The sequence below is a fragment of the Nuphar pumila genome, chromosome 17, assembly GCF_984573655.1.
Source record: "Nuphar pumila chromosome 17, dmNupPumi1.hap1.1, whole genome shotgun sequence".
NCBI classification, from domain to species: Eukaryota; Viridiplantae; Streptophyta; class Magnoliopsida; order Nymphaeales; family Nymphaeaceae; genus Nuphar; species Nuphar pumila.
Window position 1 is genome coordinate 9,333,759 of NC_143265.1, and position 23,799 is coordinate 9,357,557.

The following is a 23,799-nucleotide window of genomic DNA, read 5'->3' on the forward strand; positions in this document are numbered from 1 at the left end:
TTTTTCAGCTCTAATAGGACTAGGGGTGGCAAAACCTGACACGACCCGCCAATCCGCCTCTTAGGCGGGTTCGGGTTTGGAAAAAATGAACCCATTTAATAAACGGGTCGACCCGCCTAACCCGTTTATTAAACGGGTCGGGTTCATGTTAGGGGTATGCCAACCCGGCTGACCCGTTTAATAAATGGGTTAGGTGGATGGGTCAACCCGCCAACCCGTCTGCCAACCTGACCCGTGAACCTGAGAACCCGTTTACCCGACCCAACCCATTTATTAAATGGGTTGGTGGGTCGTGTCGGGTTACCCGTTTATTAAACGGGCCGGGTTTGTGTTTGCCACAACCGACCCGTTTAATAAATGGGTCGGGTTCGGGTTGAAGTATGCTGACCCACCAACCCGTCGGGTTGACCCGCCAACCCGACACGATTGCCACCCCTAAATAGGACCTGCACCGAGTGAAAGATAGTAATGGATATTTGAAAAGAGTAGCTTCTGATTTCCTGCCCCCACATTGCCTACAAAAAAACCAACAGTATATTAACCGTTATACAGACCCCAAGTTTAAAGGACCACAAGCTTGAGAACAAGGGAAGAAAACCAGTAAGTGAATAATGGTATCGAGCTCGAACTGCATTATTAATGCTACAACATGGTCTTAAAACAAATCTCAAGATGCCAGCGGCTCCACGTGGTTGGTAGGAGCTATCAGTGCACGTATCCTTCTGGTGGGTCATTGCAGGTTCAAAACCCAGTGGTACGTTGAATAATAACTGGTGGGGGCCTGCTTAACCCCAGCTTGCCTTTCAAAAAAAAGAAAAAACAATCTCAAGGTACTTTTGTTTATTAGCACGATTTCATAGCACTCATCTAAACGGGAGAAGCTGTAAAGAGCATACCAATTGGCCAGCCCATGGGACTAAGGGACATATACTTGGTATTTTAAGATGGTTTTAGTTAAGAGAGAAGAGATCTGTGAATTCAAAAGGTGCATAACAGTGAATTCTGACTGGAGAAAAGCTGCTTTTATCTCTCAAGAGAGTAATAGAACTAGGACTAAACAAGTACGAGACCAATTGCTGGAAGTAGAATACTAAAATGGTCGATGGGGAAAATAAATATGCGTTATGAGTTGAAAGATTTTTTGAAGTCTTTGGTTTCCGATACTGAAAATTGTGAAGTACGGAAAATTTTTTTGAAACGCCTATCATTTTTTTTTCCATAACACCTATCAACAGGGTATCAATCGATCATCTCCATTGAATGTCTAAGGCTATGTTTGGGAGACTTGCAATGGGACATGGTTTAAAAGTATTGCCAAAAATATCGTTTGGACAATGTGTGATGTTGAGAGATGGAGTTGCCAAAAACATCCTCTCGTAAAAGGTGTTTAAATGTGGTGTTTGGCCGGACAACACCAGTCCCAACGCATTGTTTCAGCAACGCCACTGATCCCAAACAGCAAGAGAGTAAAAAAGCATGGTGAAAACCACAACACAATTTCCTATTCTAGGCTCCCAAAGACAGCCTAAAGTGCAACCTTCATATCAGTCGTGAAGAAACTTGTACAATATCAAAAGTTATATATTTCAATCGTTTAGACTAGGAAATAGATGTTGATTTCTTAGAACTGCTGAGCTGGATACTGCTGTGGAGGCAGAGGTGGTGGTGCAGACTGATATGGAGGGTACTGAGGATAAGGTGGTGGCATAAAACGATAAGGTGGGTAGAATGGTGGGTATTGGCCATGTTGAGGTGGTGGTGGTGCTGGATAAGAAAAGTGGGAGCCATCTGGAGGCCTGTAGGATCCTTGCTGTGGTGGCTGCTGCTGTTTCCGTTTCTCTTGCCCTTCTGCTGATCCACTTGGTGTGCTACTGCTTGCTTCTTGAGAAGAAACAAGGGCTCCCATTCTCTGAGGATCCATTGATGGGTAAAATGTTCTTTCTGGCAAGAGTGGAGCAGGAATATTGAAATAATGCAAGGGGGGCTGATCCCGAGTACCTGGTGGCTGAAGCAGCTGATTCTGCTGTTGAGATACCACTGACCTTGGAAGCATGCCACCATGGGCAACCACCCCTGCTTGTTTTGCAGCTTCATCGTCTTGGGATTCCGACTCTGGTTTTGGAGCCTGAGGCTTCCCCCACATTAGCTTTAGTCTCACCCCTTTTATGACAAGCTTGTTTGATAGTTCTTCTGCTGCTTTCTCGGCACCTTCTCTAGTCGTGTATGTTACGAAAGCACATGCCCTCTGGAGCACTAGCCTTATCGATTCAATCTCGCCAAATGCATAGAATTTGTCTTTGAGGTCCTCTTCTGTGATCCGAGCATCCAGCCCACCAACATAAAGTGTCCTTATGCTCTCATCTTCAGGAGGAACAATAGATGGCATTTCTCCTGCCTTGTTTAGAAGTTTCAATGCAACAGGATCGTTCACTCTGCAAACATGTTAAGCATGGCAAAGAAAAAAATGATGAGGAAGAACGTTCGTTAGAATATGCGTTAACTCCTGGCCCGATAGTTCAAGTAAATAATCTATAGGTTCACTTCAATAGAGGAAATGGAACAAGGAAAATCCAGAACCTATTTGGTTATGGGCAACAAAACCCGAAAAAAAAGGTCCAACTCATTTGTTTTGTTTCAAAATTGTCCTCATATCTACCAAATGCCAAACTGCACATGCTATGGGCTAGAAATTGATACGCAGGGTGCTCAACTAACGAGAGAAAACCAAAAAAAAAGGTTTACCAAACATACCCATAGTAACGATCTTTAATGTTCTGGTGAGATAACTCTCCAGTTTCTGGCATCTCATGCCTATATGGACATTCAGCACCTCTTGTGCATTCACCTCGTACATAGAAACTACAAACATGTGATCGATTCCTTTTATAATATGGAGTGGTCCTTTGAAGCTTCAATATAGTATCATTAGGGCGTGCTTTACCGTAAGATGATTCATAATCAATGCCAGCCCTAGCCTGTAAAATGAATCAGTGGATTTGCTCAGATAGCTGTCGTATTAACTGTTTTGTACAATTGAAGCACTAGCATTAGTCCATAGTGCTCTGAAAATTCAATTATGAATGAAGTCACCATTAATGTAGGCAATGTACGGATATAGGTCCACGCAGATGAAGGGACAAGATTTTGCAATAAGGATGCAAACTAGTTTTAATTTGACAGTACAGCATTTAAAATTCCCAAATTTCATGTGAGAAAAAAAATAAGCCAAGAAGTTTTATAAAGCAAACCTTGCGATCATGTTCTTCTGCAAAGTATTCCCTATTTATATCACTTCTTGGAATAGAATCGTTTGAAGTTATGGACAGAGCTGTATCGCGAACTTGCACAGGCAGCCCATACTCAAGGTCCAGAAGGCACACCTGGCACACATTTTTCAGCTTACAGCATGTTTGGCAAATTTCTGTCTTCTTGTATCTTGAATCTCGTCCAGGCCTCCATCTGAACACTGTAAATGGCCTTGTACATATCTTGCACTCCTTGTCAAAATTTGCTTTTGTCTGCAAAGAAACACTCAAATCTCATAAACTAGTTGTCAAATGCATGCATGGTTAAATAACCATATTGCAGTCAATTTGAAGGAGTACAAGAATGAACAAAATCTGAAAGGGATCTTTCTCCTAGGAATGGATCAGACTGTCATGTTACATGTGTGCATCACACTTCTCAAGGTGAAATAACTTTGACACTACATGTTAACAACATAAATATCACACATCATTTTTAGGGCAAACTGGGGAATGCTTAAATCAACTTAAATATTACTTACTGTTGGATGATTTATAAGCATCCATGTCCCAGATGAAATATGCAGTAAGTACATAGTTTAGAGCATAGTTACTGGCGTGTCGATTTACATGTGATGACACAAACAGCAACCTATGCCCCAAACCATGGGTCTCTGAGAGCATTAGCTGTCCAGATTCTCCTTAATATGAAAACAATGACCTGAAAAATCCCCACATATGTGCATCAGGATGTGGGAAGAGATTTTAGTTGTCAGATCCTTCATTGAATTCTCTTTAAATGATAGATACCCAAACCTCCTTAACTTGGCCAGAAATAATCTCAGATGCAAACTGTTGGGAGAAGGTGCTTGGAATATAGTCTTTAGATGATCAGAGAGGTAGGACTCTCACAAAGGAGCTTGCAGATCAGTCACAGAGAGAGAGGGAGAAGCATTTTGAAAGTTGATAACTATTAGAACCATTGAAGGCAACTTTGGAAATTTGGGGACTGCGTCCCAATCCCTGTGTTGTCGTCTTTTCATGGTTGACCTCGATTGATAGGGTGCCTTCTCAAGATCATTTTGATGCTTCTATGTGCTCCACGGAGGAGTCACTGTGACATTTATGTTGGACATGCTCATTCATTCTTTTGAAGACTGTTGCCTCCTGGGTTGAAAGACATGCGTGGGATTTGCATCTGTGCAGCCAAAAATTTTGGCACCATGGCAGTGAAGGGGAAAAAAGGTTCATTTGGAAATTGTAGGTTTTTCTCTCATGGCAGTATACATGGAAAAAAAGGTATAGGAGATGTTTTTATAATGCTTGACCCACACTTGATTCACTTTTTATTTGACTGCAAGAAAAAGTGGTAACCACCTGCCACCTTTTTGGCTAACCATTAGCAGACATGCACGCGATGGATGACGCTTGCGGTGAAGGGTTAAAAGACCCTTTAGTGGCACTTGGAAACACCGCTAAAGGTAGTTTTTTAACGACAGCGCATGATGGACGCTCCAAGCGTGTCCACTGGCAGTTAGTCAGGTGAGTGGTAGGCCACTACCACCCGCTCTATCTTTTTCATTAAGCATAAGCAGTCCCAATCAGATCTTCAATGGGTTGGGGATCCAAGGCTAGGACCTTTAGGGTTTTTTCCAGAGTTACCGGAAGCGCCTAGGTAAGTGGGGAAGCGCGCTTCGGAAGCACGAAACGTCGCGCTTCCGAAACGCGCGGGGAAGCGCCATTTTTAAATGGGAAGCGCGCTTCCTTTTAATGGGAAACACGCTTCCCCCATTTTTTTCATTTTTTTTGTATTTTTTATTTTTTCACTTCCCCCTCGCTTCTTAGATCGCTTCTGAGACTATTCCCGATTCGCTCCTAAGTGTTCCCACACTTCCCGCTTCCTAAATTTTTGAAAGTGCCTCGCTTCCCGTTTCCTCAACTGGCAACCATGGTTTCCCTCCCCCCCCCCCCCCAAAACCTGATATCTCTGTTTCTTGTGGCATCTCATCACTCCTCTTTGAATGAACATTCGTTTTTGCAAAAATAGAATTTGCTATTCCAGTTGACACACAAGTTTCATGCTCAGGAAAGCAGAAAAATCAATTCCATTGCAAGAAGATGAGCATCGCTCAGAATCAGTATTTAAAAACTCGTCGAGTTCACTTGGCCATTTACCAGGTCAAATAATGAATGACAATGATTCCCAGACTCGGCTGAGTGAGCCAAGTTTTAATATGACTCCCATGACTCAGTCAGGTCAACTTATGACTTATCCGTGTCATATATATTATTTATTTAAGTGTATAATGTATATATGTTACATAATATATATATGTATATACACTTATTTAAGAATTATTATGACCGAGCGAGTCACAAGTCAAGCACGACTGAGTCACTGGTTTTAAAACATTCATCAGAATAGGCCCCCAAATCATCATGTTGGAATCAGCATAAGCACATGCAAATAGTAAACAGACAAGCCAGTTAAGATTTAAGAGTTTCAGCCTCAGAGGATTTGATTTATCCAAACCAAAGCTCGGCTGTAACTCGGGGTTGAGGGCAGCGCGAGGAGAAACTTGGCTGTCGCTCCGGGTTGAAGGCAGCACTTTCAATAACATATGGTGGTAGTTCAATACCACACATAGTGCAAGCAAGCACACACACATAAGAACATGCACACGCATGTCACCTGGGTATGGGTACGGGTGCGGAGGGCATGACACCTCAATTTCAAAAATTAAGGGTACATGGACACGGCTATATATATATATATATATATATATATATATATATATATATATATATATATATATATATATATATATATATATATATATATATATATAGTCACCAATATCGCCAATATTTTGAAAATATCACGATATTATCGGCAATTTCAAGGATGCCGATAAAATCAGAAATATATCACGATATTTTCAAAATCTCGACAAATAGAAAATATCGCAATAATATCACGATATTTTCTGAGTTTTTTTTTAAATTAAGTTTGCATTTAATTTTTTGTTTCTTTTATATTTTAAAACCTTTAAAACGTGTTTCTTTATATTTTTGAAAGAAAAATAATAGGAAACTTATTATTTTCTTAGGATTTTTTTTGTTTGTTTTTTTTTCAATTTTTTAAACTCCCGAGATTTATCAACTTTTGAAAAATCTCTCCGAGAAATACCCTCACCGAGAAATTGCCTTTAATGATACAGGTGACTATGATATATATATATATAGGGAGAGGAAGAGAGAGTTTGGGTAACCCCACCCCACCACCTCTCTCTCCCTCTCCATCTCTTCATAACCCCCACCCCACGTCTCTCTCTCTCTCTCTCTCTCTCTCTCTCTCTCTCTCTCTCTCTCTTAGTTCCTCTTCTTTTTCTTACTTCTCTGTCTCTCTTCTTCTTCTCCTCCCATCCTACTGCTGAGGGTGGCAAGGGGGAGGTTTAGAGAGAAAAAAAGAGAGAGATTGTGGGTTTGGAGTTGGGTCTTAGTTGGACCCCATCCAACCCACAGACCCATGTACCTGTGCCGCGCCCAATACCCGTAGGCATGTCGGGTGGTGTCGACAGGGGTATGTGGCCTTTTATGTCGTGTCCCAGTGACATAGGCACACACACACACACAAGAAAATGCACAATTTTCTAATATCTAACTTCCTTTAAAATAAGTCACAGGGACTCTGCAAAGCAGGTGCCGCACCCGCGTAGACGCAACGCGGGTGTGCGTGTGTGTGCGGTCAACACGACCCTGGGTGCGGTCAACACACCAAGGGTCATTTTTGTCTAATTTTTTAACGTAAAAAAATTCTGATGCCCGATCAAAAGGGGCTGCGAAAGAGGATTAGGGCATCAGAATTTTTTTCCTCTCCCGCGCAACTCCGCTCTCTCGCTCGCCTCCTCTCCTCCCGACGTCTCGCAGGGGAGCCCGACACCCCCTCCTCCTCTCCCTCGTCGCAGGTACCCTCTCGCTCTCTTGTTGGATCGGTCAACAGGGGAGGGGTCGATCCCCCCTACTCCCTCTCGCTCTCTTGTTGGGTCGGCAAGGGAGGGGTCGAGCCCCCTGCTCCCTCTCGCTCTCTTGTTGGGTCGACAAGGGAGGGGTCGAGCCTCCCTCCTTGCTCCCTCTCGCTCTCTTGTTGGGTCGACAGGGGAGGGGCCGAGCCCCCCTCCCTGCTCCCCCTCGCTCTCTTGTTGGGTCGGCAGGGGAGGGGTCGATCCCCCCTTGCTCCCTCTCGCTCTCTTATTGGGTCGGCAGGGGAGGGGCTGAGCCCTCCCTGTTTTCGGCAGGGGAAGGGTCGAGCCCCCCACCTTGCTCCCTCTAATTTTAGGGGAGGGGCCGAGCCCCTTCGAAGAAAAAATTTCTTTCGGGGGGTGCTTCCCCCGTACGACCCCCCGCCAAGGGCGGCCCCTCCGCCCGCTGAACGGGCAGCGGGACCCGCGCCGGGAGGGGAGCCACTGAACCCCCCAGTAAGGGCAAAAACTCTGAATCAGGCTCCACAACTCATCATTGGACTCGATATTATAAATCTTAATTGTCTGCATAATTGATTTTAATAGAATTTTTTTGTGTTTTAAGGACAAAAATGACGGATAAAGGGAAAGGATTTGCATCATCTTCATCCTCATATATGAGTTCTGCTGCTAGTTTTGTTGGTAATTGTAGTGAGAGTGACGATGTAGGGCGACTATGGGTACATGTAGATAAGCTTGCAAAAACTAGAGAAGGAGGTGGTGGAAACAAGAGATTTCGATGCAAGCTCTATGAAAGAGATTTTGTTGGGTCTTACACAAGAGTAAAGGCTCATTTGTTGAAGATACCAGGACATGGCGTTTCAGGATGCAGAAAAGTGTTAAAATATATGTAATATATATTTATATATATATATATATATAAATATATTTATCATTCACTACCCGATAAAGGGTAGTTTTGTAAACTCGCCCAATAGGGGCATTTTAGACTTTTTCCTTTTCTTCCTTTTTCCTTTTTGTTTTTCTATTTTTTTTTCTTATTTCTTTTTTGTCTTTTTTGTTCCTTTTTGTGCATTTAATGCACAGCCATTGGGGGCCCCAACAAAGAGTCGTTGGGCCCCCAACGGTCACAATTGTGACCGTTGGGAGCCCAACGACTCCTTGTTGGGACTCCCAATGGTCCCTCTCTCTTGTTTTTCTCTAACTCTCCCTCACTCCTCTCTTGCCTATAAATAAGTGGGGTCTCCCCCTTTGTAAAGTGTGGCTTCTTCAAGCCCTTTAGTGCCTTTATAAGATTTTTTGCTTTCTAGCCATTATTGGCTTTTGTGTATGTCCTCTTTTGGACTTGTTCTTTGATTTCTATGTGTGAATGTCCATTGTAGGACATACATTTCTTTTCCGCATATTTCATTACATGGTATCAGAGCCTTGGTTGTGCTCTTGATTCATATAGCTAGTTGTCTAGTTTTATCTCTCTCTTTGTTTGTCCTCCATTCTTGATTATATAATGGAAGGATAACAAAAGATTGATCTCTCCTTCAAGCTTAATGGTACTAACTACATGATGTGGGCCGCCGCCGCCATAGAGAACAATCTCAAAGGTAAAAAGCTTTGGGGATATGTTATGGGCACCATTAGGGAACCTCAACTTCAACTTACGAAAATAGATGGTGATCAAGAAAAAGCTCTAAAAGGAAATGCTCGCATGAAGGCTATTGAAGATCACCAATCCAAGGTAGAAGATTGGGAAAGTAAGCATGCAAAAATTCTTGCATGGTTCATGAACAACGTGGAGCTAAAGATTTGCGCCAACATTAATAAATTCCGCCTAGCAAATGAAGCATGGTTCTTTATGAAAGGTATGTATACCCAAAAAGACCTTGCTCGTCAATTCTTTATCCAAGAAAAAATCCGTACCATTAAGCAAGGTGAAATGAGTGTAAGAGATTACTATATCACTCTTGGACCTTTATGGGATGAGTTATCCCTTCTTGAACCCAAATGGGTATCAAGTGAAGATGTGGAAATGCGAAGAGAACAAATGGAGAAAGAACACTTTTTCCAATTTTTACATGGGCTTAGGCCCGAATATGAACAAGTTAGGTCCTCCATCCTTCATAGATCAAAATCGCTTCCATTGGAAGATGCCATAGCCAAAATATGCCAAGAAGAAACGAGTCTTGGCATGATTAAAGGAGGAGATGAAGTTCTTGTCATGTCTAAACCCAGCAATCATATGAAAGCATATAAGCATCCACACTTTGGGAGGCAAAATAACTATAATGGCAATTATAGGAAAGCCATTTGCCATCATTGTCAAGAACCGGGTCATATAAGACCTAATTGTCCAAAGATAAATGAACCTCCAAAAGGTAAAGTTGCTATTATTGAAGAAATCCCACAAAAGAAGGAGGAGCCAATGAAAGGGAAAGAGTCCTTCTCCCTTGCTCAACTATCCGAAGCACTTCAAATTCTACTCAAATCGCCGTCAACTTCGGGAGTCAACTTCGAGAGCCGCCATTGCCTCTTCTTCTCCTCCAGGTACGCCTTCTTGGATTCTTGATTCTGGAGCATCTTTTCATATGACCCCTATTGAAAATGGACTATCCAATGTATGTAGCAACTCCAAAAATTCTTTTGTTTCCACCGCCGATGGCACCTCTTTACAAGTTAAAAATTTTGGAACCTTAGATTTTTCAAAAGATTTTTTTGTGCCAAATGTAAGAGTAGTACCTCAACTTAATTTAAATCTTTTATCTGTCTCTCAAATATGTGATCATGGATGTGAAATCTCCTTCTCAACCAAGGATTGCTCTATACAGGATCTCCAGTCCGGGAAGCGGATTGGGCAAGGCCATAGGAGGGAGATCTCTACTACATGACCAATTTGAAACTTCCCACTAACTCATTTTGTAATCATGTCCAAGATAAAAATATAGAAACTTGGCATCAAAGACTTGGACATCAAAGCTTCTCAAAAATGTACTCCTTTCCTTTTGGAAAGAAATTTTGTAATGAGAAACATTTTGTTTGCAAGAGTTGTATTTTTGGAAAAATGAAATTCACCCCCTTTCAAAGAGAACATTTGTGTCAAAAAGACCCTTTGAATTAGTTCATTCGGATGTTTGGGGTCCTTCTCCGGTCATATCAAAAGGAGGATACTCATATTATGTTACTTTCATTGATGATTTCACTCGATATGTGTGGATCTATTTTCTCAATCTAAAATCCGAAGTTTTTAACTTCTTTAAAAAAATTCATATGATTGTCAAAAATCAATTTTCAACTAATATCTTCATTCTTCGATCTGATTCCGGTGGAGAATATCTATCAAATGAATTTCAAGAATATTTGGAAACCAATGGAATTTGTCATCAAAGGTCATGTCCTAGGACTCCCCAACAAAACGGTCTAGCCGAAAGAAAGCATAGACACATTTTGGAAACAACTAGGACTCTTCTCATTTCTAAAGAAATTCCAAAATGCTATTGGGTCGAAGCCGCCTTAACCTCCACTTATTTGATAAATAGAATGATATCCTCATCCCTACAAAATATATCTCCATATGAAAAACTTTTTGAAAGAACACCCGATTTTAATAGATTAAGATTTTTTGGGTGTAAGTGTTTTGTCCTTACACATAAAAGAGATAAGTTATCTCCCAAAGCTATCGAATGTGTGTTCTTAGGATACGGAGAAAATCAAAAAGGTTTTAGGTGCTTCGATCCTAAAAGCAACAAACTATATGTATCCAAAGATGTTACCTTTTTAGAAAATGAGAACGGCTTTGAGAAAAATAAAGATATTGATGAAAGCGAATATGCTTTCTTATTTGATCTTCTCTCTCAAGAAGATGTGACTCCTCACGTAGAGGATGTTCCTAATGATTTAGAGGATACTCCTCTTAGTAATGTTGAAAATGGAAGTAATGATGTTGAAAATAGGTCAATTCAAACCTATGCTAGGCGTGGTCAAGAAACTCCCATAAGCGCTTTAGAAAAATATTCTCAAAGTTCCAACATAGAAGAAACCTCTTTAAGGAGATCTAGCCGAATCTCCAATCCTCCTAATAGGTTTGTTTCCTATGAATCCCTAACACCTAAATACAGGGCATGCCTAATTGCATTACACTCTTATCATGAACCATCACACTATAATGAAGCCAAAAACATTCATCAATGGGTTGAAGCCATGAAACTAGAACTTAGTACCCTTGAAAAGGCTAAAACTTAGGAAATAACTTCATTACCCACTGGAAAGAAGTCTATTGGATGTAGATGGGTCTTCAAAATTAAAACTAAAAGTGATGGGTCATTAGAACGTTATAAAGCTAGGTTGGTAGCCAAAGGATATGCTCAAGAGTACGGAATAGACTATGAAGAAACCTTCGCTCCCGTAGCTAGAATGACTAGTGTTAGGACTCTTATTGCGGTTGCATCCGTTAAAAAATGGCCTATCTATCAATTGGATGTTAAGAACGCATTTCTTAATGGCGAACTAAGTGAAGAGGTCTATATGGATCCTCCACCAGGAGTATCTATTGGTGAAAACAAAATTCTTAAACTAAAAAAGGCACTATATGGGTTAAAACAAGCTCCGAAAGCTTGGCATGACAGATTTAGCAATGTAATGACTAGCTTAAATTTTCGTTCATGTTATACTGACACTGCGTTATTTGTGAAAAGTGCATGGTCCTCTGTAGTTATTCTACTACTATATGTTGATGATATGATCATCACTGGAAGTGATGAACAAGGAATCCATGATATTAAGAAAAATTTAAAAGAAAATTTTGACATGTCTGACCATGGTTTCTTAAGATATTTTTTAGGTATTGAAGTTGCATATTCACCCCGAGGGTATATTCTCTCTCAGATAAAACTTGCTGCTGACATTTGTGCCAAGTCTAGAATTTCGGATGATAAAAAGACAGAAACCCCTGAGGTTATCAATGCAAAGCTAAGGCTGGAAGATGGGACACTTCTTGAGAATCCTACTCCCTACCGTCAACTCGTTGGGTCTCTGACATACTTATCCATCACTCGGCCAGACATAGCTCATGCAGTTCACTCCGTCAGTCAGATTCAACATGCACCTACAACTGTGCACATGAGTGCAGTCTTAAGGATTGTCAGATATATTAAAAACACCATAACTAAGGAAGTTTTTCTTTCCTCTTCATCATCACTTGATTTAATTGCTTATACAGATGCTGATTGGGGAGGAAATCCCAATGATAGAGTCTCAACCACTGGTTTTTGTGTTTTCTTAGGTGACTATGATTTCTTGGAGACGCAAGAAGCACATAAAGTAGCATTGTCCTCAACTGAAGCAGAATATCGTGCAATGGCCACTACAACCATGGAGCTTGTGTGGCTTAGAAGTCTCCTCTGTGATATGGGCATCGCCATCTCAATTCCTTCGAAGATGTGTTGCGATAACAAGAGTGCTATCTATATTGCAAGCAACCACACCTTCCATGAGCGTACTAAAAACATTGAGATGGATTGCCACTATGTTCAAGATGAATACCTAAAAGGAACCATAGCACTGCCCTACGTCACATCCGAGTACCAGTTGGCGGACTTCTTCACCAAAGCTCTTGTTGCTCCTCGTTTCATGTTTCTTCTCAACAAGCTTTTCGTTGTATCCCTGTAAAGCTTGAGGGAGGGTGTTAAAATATATGTAATATATATATTTATATATATATATATAAATATATTTATCATTCACTACCCGATAAGGGGTAGTTTTGTAAACTCGCCCAATAGGGGCATTTTAGACTTTTTCCTTTTCTTCCTTTTTCCTTTTTCTTTTTCTATTTTTTTTCTTATTTCTTTTGTCTTTTTTGTTCCTTTTTGTGCATTTAATGCACAGCCATTGGGGGCCCAACAAAGAATCGTTGGGCCCCCAACGGTCACAATTGTGACCGTTGGGAGCCCAACGACTCCTTGTTGGGACTCCCAATGGTCCCTCTCTCTTGTTTTTCTCTAACTCTCCCTCACTCCTCTCTTGCCTATAAATAAGTGGGGTCTCCCCCTTTGTAAAGTGTGGCTTCTTCAAGCCCTTTAGTGCCTTTATAAGATTTTTTGCTTTCTAGCCATTATTGGCTTTTGTGTATGTCCTCTTTTGGACTTGTTCTTTGATTTCTATGTGTGAATGTCCATTGTAGGACATACATTTCTTTTCCGCATATTTCATTACAAAAAGTTGATGAGGCAATGCAAAAACAATACAAGAAAATACAAGAAGAATATGATAAGAGAAAGACAATGAGTGATTCTTGTGCAATTAATGTGTCATTTGGAAGCCACCAAGAAGATGCTGAAAAAAAAGTCAATGTAGGAGGTAGAGGAACGATACAATCATCACTCAATACATATGGAAGAGAGGATATGGATAGAAAAGTAGGGAGGTATTTTTATTCTAGTTCACTCCCATTTAATGCGGCTAGAAATCCTTATTGGAAGGATTTAGTAACATCTTTGGCAAATTGTAATTTGAGTGACTATGTGCCTCCAAGCTCAGAAAAAATACAAACCACACTTCTTGGAAAAGAGAGGGCAAATGTGGAGAGGTTGCTGGAGATTAAAAAATATTCATGCGAGCAAAATGAAGTTTCTATTGTTTCTGATGAATGGACAGATATTCAAAGGCGTCCACTGATCAATTTCATTGTTTGTTCGCTTAGTGGCCCAATATTCTTGAAAGCAGTTGATACATCTGAGGAATATAAAAATGTAGAGTATTTGAAGGGGTTGTTTATAGAAGTCATAAAAGAAGTGGGTGATCAGAAAGTGGTACAAATCATTACAGACAATGCTCTAGTTTGTAAAAGTACAGCGTTGAGTTTGGAGAGTGAGTACCCTCATATTTTTTGGACTCCCTGTGTAGCACAGGGCTTAAATCTGGCCCTAAAGAGCATCTGTAACCCCAAAAAAGAAAATTCGCAAGCATATGTTTTATGTTCATGGATTGAAGATTTAGAAAGAAATGTCAAAAGCATTGGGAATTTTGTTGTTAACCACCATCGTGCTAATGTTATATTTAATAGACATTCTGACCTGAAATTGTTGAAGGTCGCTGAAACACGTTTTGCGTCCATCATTGTGATGGTGAAGAGGATTAAAAAAGTGAAGAATGCTTTGATTAATGAAAATTGAACATTTTATCGTGTTGATGATGATATCAAGGCTCAAGAAATTAAGAAATTCATTCTTGATGATGAATTTTGGGACAGAGTGGTATACTTACTTCAATTTACGCAACTTATTTGAGAAATGTTAAGAGAAGTTGATAAGGATGAGCTCATGCTTCACAGAGTTTATGAAATGTGGGATAATATGATTGAAAAAATACAAGCTATAGTTTTCAAGCATGAAGAAAAAAATTCTGCATTGGATGATTCAGAATTTTTTAACCATATTCATTCAATTTTAGTCAGATGATGGGATAAGAGCAACACTCATTTGCATTGCATGACACATTCTCTTAATCCAAAATATTATGCAAATAAGTGGCGGGCAGGTGGTATTGGTCGTGTCCCTCCAAATTTAGACCCAGAGCTATCAAGACATAGAAATATGTGTATGACAAGACTTTTTTCAGAAGCATATCTTCTACATCAAGTCACACAAGAGTTTGAAAAATTTTCATCTTCGAGATTATATGGACCGGCATTATTCGCGAGAGAGGTGGATAATATAGATCCTATTACATGGTGGACAACATTTGGATCAGAAACACCTCTTCTCCAACATCTTGCATTAAGATTGCTATCGCAGTCTGCTAGTTCATCTCGTCGTGAAAAAAATTAAAGCACATATTCTCAAATCCATAACATTAAGAGAAACAAACTCACCAGCAAGCTTGCAGAGGATTTAGTATATGTTCATTCAAATCTTCGATTACTTTCGCGAACCAATGATGAATATAGGTACTAATTTGCTCTCTTAGTTATTTGATTATTTCTTAGTTTTTCATTTAAATATACTTGTATTGTATTTAACATTTTCAAATTGGGTTTGTAACGCAGACAAGGAACATCCAAATTTTAAGATGTAAACCCAGAAGATTGTGACTTCGAGGGAGAGCATGATTTCAATATGACAAACATGGATTTAGTTGAGCCCAGTATTCCTTCTAATGATGCATTTGATGATGATGAAGAAAATTATTAAGATCCATTACTTCATCGTCATATACATTGTAGGATATACTTTTGGTACGTAATTTAGTTATTTTTTGCTTTACTTATTTGATTGATATTTAGGTTGATTTATGTAATTGCTTTACTTATTTGATTGATATTTAGGTTGATATATTGCATGCATGATGAATGATATTATGACAATATTAACCATTAAAACTTCAAAATTATATATATATATATATACATTTTTGCCTGCTGCACCGAAGGTTTTTTAAAGTGTCACACCCCCGCACCCGCACCCATGTGACAAAGCCTTTAAATAATCACATTTACCTTACTGGTTCTAGAGCAGATATTGTTTCTCTGATACATGAAGCAGGCAGGTTAGTTTATTCTTACTCATTTGCTACCTTGTAAGCTTTTCAGTTTCCAACTTTGGCATTAGAAACAATATACTTGATTGATGTAAAATGAGATACTATTTGTGGTGTTATTATTAGACCAAGGGTAAAAGGAGCATATACCATCTAATGAGAACTATGATTTGAAGTGCACCAATTGGCCTCACGGTATAATTCATGCTATAACTAGGGTGCCTTGTGCGGATGTCATTTTTGTAAATGACATGAAAAGCATATCATAACACATATCAGAAAGTTCTTTCGAAAGAAAAACACACACACACATCAGAAAGGTCTAAGATGCAGATTCATCATATCATATTGCATGTCAAACATAGAATAAAAATAGCAAAATAAAATTTAAAAACTTTATTAGGAGCTCAATAATAAAAAACTTTAGAAATACAAGTTTTAATTAAAAATATGCATCTGACATTTTTACCACAGAAAAAATGATGAACAATTGGATTTAACACACATAAGCAAAAAAAAACAAAATTACAAATTTTGAGCCCTTAACATCCATAAGTTAATATTCATGATGACATAAAAGACAGTCTTATGATAGAAATAAAAGACAGGATAACAATAGATCCAACTTAAAAAGGCATTATACATCTAGTTTTCTAAACATGCTAAGGCTGGTCTAGTTCTTTTTTTCTAACTAAGTCTAACTTCTTGTCATTGACTCTGTTCATCACTTCTTCCTATACTTGAGAACCTTTTTCCAACTTTCATATGCAAAATGTACATGTTTTATTGGCAATGATTGATCTTCCTCACTTTCTGGCATTAATGGCTTCTCCCTTTAATAAACAATTGGATTAACACATAAGGCTAAAAAATAAAATTACAAATTTTGAGCACAACCTTTAACTCTTAACATTCATAAGTTCATATTCCTTCATAGCCATTGATTTCTGATCACCAAGAAAACCTGTATACAGGTCAGATTTAGGCGATCCAAAAGCTGGCTCCCACTAAACAAACAATATAGATCACATCTATGGTGTTAGATGTGAGAAAAACACTTAAAAGTATGATTTCTGAATGAGCCTAACGAAACCTAATGAAAAAAGAGGCCTAAGGAACGCATTACTTTTTAAATATTCTTAAAAGTAATGACATTTTTTAATATATATATATATATATATATATATATATATATAGTTTATCTAACATTAAACTAGTTATATTTAACATTAGATGCATTCAATTTATTAAAATTATATAAATATTCTTAAAAGTAATGACATTGGAAGCAAGAGGTTTTAAGTTGAGTAAGAGTAAGACAGAATACATGGAATGTCGATTTAGTAAGCAACGAAATAGAGATGGGAGTGTAGTGAAGCTTGGTGAGCAAGAAATACCGGTGGATGATTCTTTCAAATATTTGGGATCTATCATTCAAAAGTATGGAGAAATTGATGGAGATGTAAATCATAGGATAAAGGTTGGGTGGATGAAATGGAAGAGTGCAACTGGAGTGTTGTGCGATCGTAGAATGCCATTGCGGTTGAAGGGAAAGTTTTATAGGACGACTATTAGGCCCGCTTTACTATATGGTACGGAATGTTGGGCTGTCAAGAGACATCATATTCAAAAAATGAGTGTAGCTGAGATGCGTATGCTGAGATGGATGTGCGGAAATACAATAAAAGATAAGATTCAGAACGAGGAGATACGTAAGAAGGTAGGCGTTGCACCCATTGAAAATAAGATGAGAGAGAATCATTTACGGTGGTTTGGACATATTCGACGAAGGCCTAATGATGCTCTAGTTAGAAGGATGGAGAAATGGGAAAATATATTAGTTAAAAGAGGTCGGGGTAGGCCTAGGAAGACATGGATGGAGGTGATAGGAAAGGATATGAATGCTTTGAACCTCACCGAGGACATGGCATTGGATAGAAATGAATGGAGGAGAAGGATTCATGTGGAAGACCCAGAATGATTTTCTTTGTTGGTTCATATCGCCGACCCCAATTGTTTTGGGATGAAGGCGTAGTTGTTGTTGTTGTTTGTTTTTCTTAAAAGTAATGACATTTTTTAAAATGCATGGTTACTTTTTTGGGCATTATGAGTATTTTAGATTTAGAGGAAAAAAATCAAAACACATTTTTCTAAAAAAGTAAAAAGTGCACAAATTTAAGTATGAAAAGTCAAAGTTAATTTTTTTACCCCAAAAAATAACTATAAATTTTGAAAATTTTCATTACTTTTGAGGGCATTTTGGTTATTTTAATATGTTAAATACAAGTAGTTTAATATTAGATCCCCCCACCCACCCACCCACACACACACATAGTTGGAACTCATAGGAGGTTGTTTTGACCAAATTTGACTTCATGGATGTGTTCAACATGGTCAAATAGTAGGAATAGACCATGTAAAAATATGTATTTTTGATGTTTGAAATCTTAGTACATTGTAGGCTGTTGAATTTTCAACTCATAAAATCTGACATATACATCAAAAAACATTATCCAAAGGCTAGTTTCTACCAAATGTAACAAGTAGATCACATCTGAAGGGTCAGATGTAAAAAAAAAAAACTGAAAAAAAAAATAAAAATATTACATTTTTTCATTAAGGAGGTTCCTTACCCACTAGGGTAGCAAACATTATATATTATATATGTTGGGAACATATTTGCTATAATTGTTTGTATATGTAATCTAGTTGGGACCCATGATGCAAGTTTTGACAAAATCTAACGAACAACCTAGCTTATATTCAGGTTTTGGGCATTGCTTTGCAATTGGGTTGGATTACAAGTGCTTGTAATTGGGTTTGCTTATTGTTTGGGTTTGATACTTGTTGGATTGGATCTATCAAGAGTTTTGAGATCTAAACATTATGTACTCAGCCACACCATTCTATAAATAAGTGACAAGACTCATTATCTTTAGAATCATAATCAAATTCTGATATTTCTCTCTTGAAATTGACTTCAGAAGAATCTTCATTCCTATCTAAGGAAAAATTGGACTCTTAACCCCTAGTTTCCCACCACCCATCTCAATTAACCTCTCATAGTTAGCCGATTCCCATCTTCCTACCGACGAAACTATTTTATTCAATAGACCTTGATGACATGGTAAATAACCTGATATATAATGAGACAATAAACTCACATGAATCAACAAACCAGGTAAAAGACATGGACGAAAAAATTGAGTCCATTGAGAAAAAATAAGTCTGAGAACTGACTAATTTACCTAAAGAAAAACAATTGGTTGTAAATAGATATTTAAAAATTTATTAAAACCGATGGTAATATAAATAAAGGTAAAGTTAAATTGGTAGCTAAAGGATTTTCACATAAAAAAGGGATAGATTATGTTGATACATATTCTCTGGTTGCAAAAATTGCCTTGATTAGGATAATCTTGGCCATTGTAACTCATTATGATTTACATCTACATCAGATGGATTTTAAGATCATATTCCTAAATGGTGAGTTCAAGGAAATTATTTTTCTACAACAGCCTGAAAGCTATATTGTTAAAGATCAAGAGGATAAAGTGTATAGGTTGAAAAAATCTTTATACGGACTCAAGCAATAGCCATGTTTGTGGTATTTAAAATTTCATAAGGCAATTACTTTGTTGGGATTTATGGCAAACAGATTTGACCACTGCATTTATGTCTGAAAAAGTGAAGTAAATTCTTTGTTTTTTCACTTTATGTAGATGATATTCTTTTGATTGAAAATAACAATAATATAATTGTCAAAATCAAGTCATGGCTAAATTCTCAATTCAAGATAAAAGACATGAGAGAGATATCATAGGTTCTTATAATTAAAATCACTCGAGACAGAAAATCTAAACTTTTGAGCTTTAGTCAAGAAAGATATATTAATCATATACTCAAGAAGTTTAGAATGAGTTATTGCAAGCATGTCACATGTGGTAAAAGGTATAAAATTAAGTAAGAATGATTGTCTTGGTGAAGGACAAGAAATGTTGAATGTCTCTTATGTACAAGTTGTTAGAAGCTTGATGTATACTATCTTATGCACAAGGACGGATATATGCTTTGTTGTTGGCCTCGTTAGTTGATACCAGAGTAATCATGGTTGGCCTCACTAGCAAGCAGTGAAGATAATCTTTTGGTATTTGAAAGAGACTAAAAACTTACAATTGTGTTTTCAAAAAGATACTTTAGAACTAACTGGATATTCAGATTTTACTGGGAGCAAAGATAATAATAAATCTACTTTTGGATATAACTTTCTCTTTGTAGGAGGTGTTATTTTTTGGTCTTGCAAGAAACAAGGTCGTGTAGCTTAGCACACTCAAGAGGTTGAGTATGTTTCCTGCAATGTTGCTGCTACTTTTGTCATTTGGATAAGTTGCTTCATCAGTGATATGAAACAAGATATAACCAACAGGCAAGCAGCAATCACTCTTATGAAGAGTAGAGCAGATAGCTCTAAGAGCAAACACATAATGATAAAATATCATTATATTCATGATATAATTGAAAAGAATGAAATTACATTAAGTTATTTACCAACCTCTGATATGATTGCAGACCCTTTGACAAAAGACATGTCAAAAGAATTGTTTTCAAAGCATGTATCATGTATGAGATTAAGATATGTTTGATTGAGACATCTAGCTGAATCGGTGAAACACCAAATTGCTAAAACGTTGATGCATATGTAAAGACTCTAATAGTGGGAGGAAAAATCCAAAATCATGATTCGGTTACTAGTAAACATTCCTCCACCCCTTTCTTCCTCCTCCTCCTCCTCCTCCTCCATATTTCTTGCAAACTAGCCATCATTTTTGTATGCTATCTAAAAGATTAAGAGAGTAACACACCCATGAATCACCATTCACCTGCAAGGTCAACCTATATATGCCACCTTGAATTTTAGTTGAGCAAAAAAACGCTACCATGTCATGGTCAACCCATATACATAATCTTCATGCCAAACCATTTCTACAATTTATGTCTCTTCCTCCTGACGCCATCAGTATATCAAATATAACAGTGCACTTGAACACAAGTTGAGTGCATATTTATTTGTAGCCTCCCAAAGTTGCATAATCAAATCAGATACACCTTAAATGCCAAAATTAGAAATCTTAAGAACCTTAAAACTAGGTCTTAAATAGTGATTTGAATGATTTCTTTCACACAAGCCATCATTTTGTATTTATATCATCCAAAAGATTACATAGGAACATGGAGTTACAAGCTGCCTTTCACCTACAACATGGCATTCAACCTACATATGACATCTTGAATTTTAGTCACATCAAAAATATTCTCTATCACATCATGATCATCCACATATGTAATTCATGTTGGATCATTTCTAGATTTTGTCTCCTGCTCCTAATGCCATCAGCATATCAAATATGCATTTTATTTAACACAAGCTGAGCACATATTTGGAGACTTGTACGTTGCATAATCAAATTCTATTTAGTCATAGTAACAAACTCCACGTTTTCAAGAAAAATGCAGAAAAAAAATTATTCTATCAGCAACTTTAAGCAATCAAAATATTGCAATATACATTTAAATGAAAATATCATATTCTTACTGTGATATATCATGTACGTGTTCTAGAGAAGTCTCAAAAGCATTTATTTTATTCTTTTGCAGTCTCATTTTTCTTTAGATCTGTTTATTTTTCCAATATTTCTTAATAGAACACAAGAAAAACATAAAATTTGAGCATTTAAAAAAAAAGTCAAATAATTGTCATTAAACGTTTGTCACCATGGATTTAACCTCTTACCTCAATATTTCACATCTTTTCTTAAATCTACGGATCTAGATCCCTAAGTGAAACCTTGCAATGGTAAGACTAGAGCAAAATCACTAAAATTCTCCAATCTTTGGAAAGTTGAGAAATCTAGAATGGGAAGAGAAACTCTCCTCTCTTGTTTTCAGTATGAAAAATAGGGTTAGTTCCCACCTCTTCTGACCTTAAATTTGTAGATTGGTAACTTTACACACGAATATAACCTCCCAATCGGCAGCTTTGACCACAACCTTGGACATTTCGTACAAATCAAGCCTCTTAAAGGCCAGATTAGAGAAAAATATCACAAACACTGTGTTTTCTTCAAATTTTGATATTTTTCCAGTTTTCTCCTACCCATTGTTTCTTCATCTTTCTGTTTCTTTCATCATCACCACCACCAACATCATCATCGTCAGTTTTTCAAGAAATCGGCATCAAAAGTCCCACCTTAAGCCTCAGAGAAAGCCTCTAATCATGAAAGCGCAGATTACTCAATCTTAAGATTCTTAACCAAAACTCCAAGAAAGGTTTATTAGCTCAAATTACAATGATTAAGATCTCAGCATTCAACATAGATATAACTCAATGAAACTAAGAAATTCTTCATTCCTTGTGCTTCTTCCGCTCCTAGTTTAGGCATCCAAATAAATACAAATCTTGTACCTCACAAAGGTAAAGACCACTTGAAAATAATAATAATAATAATAATAATAATAGATTCTAGCTATCCTTTTTTTTCTCTTTGAAAGAAGTAAAACTATATTCTAATTAAAAGATGATGGTTATCATCTTTAGATGCATGCTCTTCTTTTTGGAAAAAAAATGAATGCATCTAGTAAAAAAAACCATCACCACCATGACGTTCATATGATCTTTCAAGCTCATACGTTCAACAAGAAACCATTTAAGACGTAACGAAAACTACAAAAACCAAATTTTATGTAGAACTCAATTCATTTCTCACGCAATAAGAACAAACCATGACCAGTTGACCACACCATTTGTTCGAAGAAACGGAAAACACAGCCACCAATGAACCAACATGTCCAGGGGAACCAAATACAACTAAACATCACGCAAAGGAAGAATCCACCACAACAATCAGCCCCTAAATAGCATTCTTCAAATATTGGCACCCAAACATAAGAAAAAACCCTTATTTTCAAGGGTCAGACAAGGAATCCGATGAAAAAAGCACCTCAATCATGCACAACAGAAGATAGACGATTGCAGTTGGTTGTTGGTATCATCAAGAATCAAAGAAAGCAAAAGAAAAACCAAAAAAAAGGAGCAGATGTACCATTCGGACGTAAGGGTTGTCGCCGAGGCAGGATTCGCAGATGATGGGGAAGTCAGAGCGCTCCCATCCGTCGGCTTCCACGTCCCTCAGCAAACGATGAGCCATTTCCCTCTCTCCAAATCGATCACGCCCTCCTGCTCCTTCTTCTTCCTCTCTCTCTCTCTCTCTCTCTCTCTCTCTCTCTAATGGAACCCTGAATCCGATTTGGTCGGGTTTGGTAGCAAAATTCAGATCCGATCAATAAACGGATTCGGGTTCGGATTGTCTGACGGTAACTGTTATTAGTGACAAAAGTTAAAAACGGAAAAATATTGGTAGCAAAAATTTTTGAGAGAAATTGATTTTTTTTTAAAATCTAGCATTTTTTTCAGCAAGATCTCAGAAATAAAAAATAAATTTAAAATATAACAAAATGATTTTTATAAGTAAATATAAATAAAAAATTTTAAAAATAAAAAACCATGTTTTTTTCATGATAAATATCTGATAAAAATATAAATATTACCTTAAAATATAATATTGACGGCCAGAAATTACCGTTTTTAACTTTAGGGTAATTTCATGGCGACATTTTCATAAATCTAGGCAGATTTGTCACTTTAAAGTCATGAAAATTGATGGTTCTACCCTTGCAGAGAACCATTTGCAAAAACTCTTGTACCCTCAATTAAGGACCCTTTTGCAAAAACCGAACAAGGCACAGGCTCCTTTGCCAAAAAGTGAGTGAAAATTATCACTTTGCCCTTATTCAAGCTAAAAAACATGAAAAAAAAAATACCCTAGGTCATTGCTTGGTTTTCAACACCTAAAATTTTTCAATTTTTCAATCTTTAAACCTTGTTTTGAGTTGGACAAATCCTCTTTGCATAAATAAATCTAGTGATCCAATGCAAAAAACGGGTTGAAAATGGCTTTGTGTGTGTAAATTTACAAGAGTTATGGTGG

The 23,799-nt window shown here is 37.7% G+C and overlaps 1 protein-coding gene across 1 annotated transcript; it reads right to left on the reverse strand.

Annotated features, from left to right (window-relative positions):
• Positions 1-1,503: 1,503 nt before the first annotated feature.
• LOC149811582 (zinc finger CCCH domain-containing protein 40-like) lies at positions 1,504-23,044 on the reverse strand. Its single transcript, XM_089993938.1, has 4 exons — positions 22,855-23,044; positions 3,249-3,518; positions 2,752-2,975; positions 1,504-2,432 (listed from the first exon to the last, which is right to left on the reverse strand). Exons 1-4 carry the CDS (start codon positions 22,957-22,959, stop codon positions 1,622-1,624), a joined length of 1,410 nt encoding a protein of 469 aa, XP_089850064.1. The 5' UTR covers positions 22,960-23,044; the 3' UTR covers positions 1,504-1,621.
• Positions 23,045-23,799: the final 755 nt, after the last annotated feature.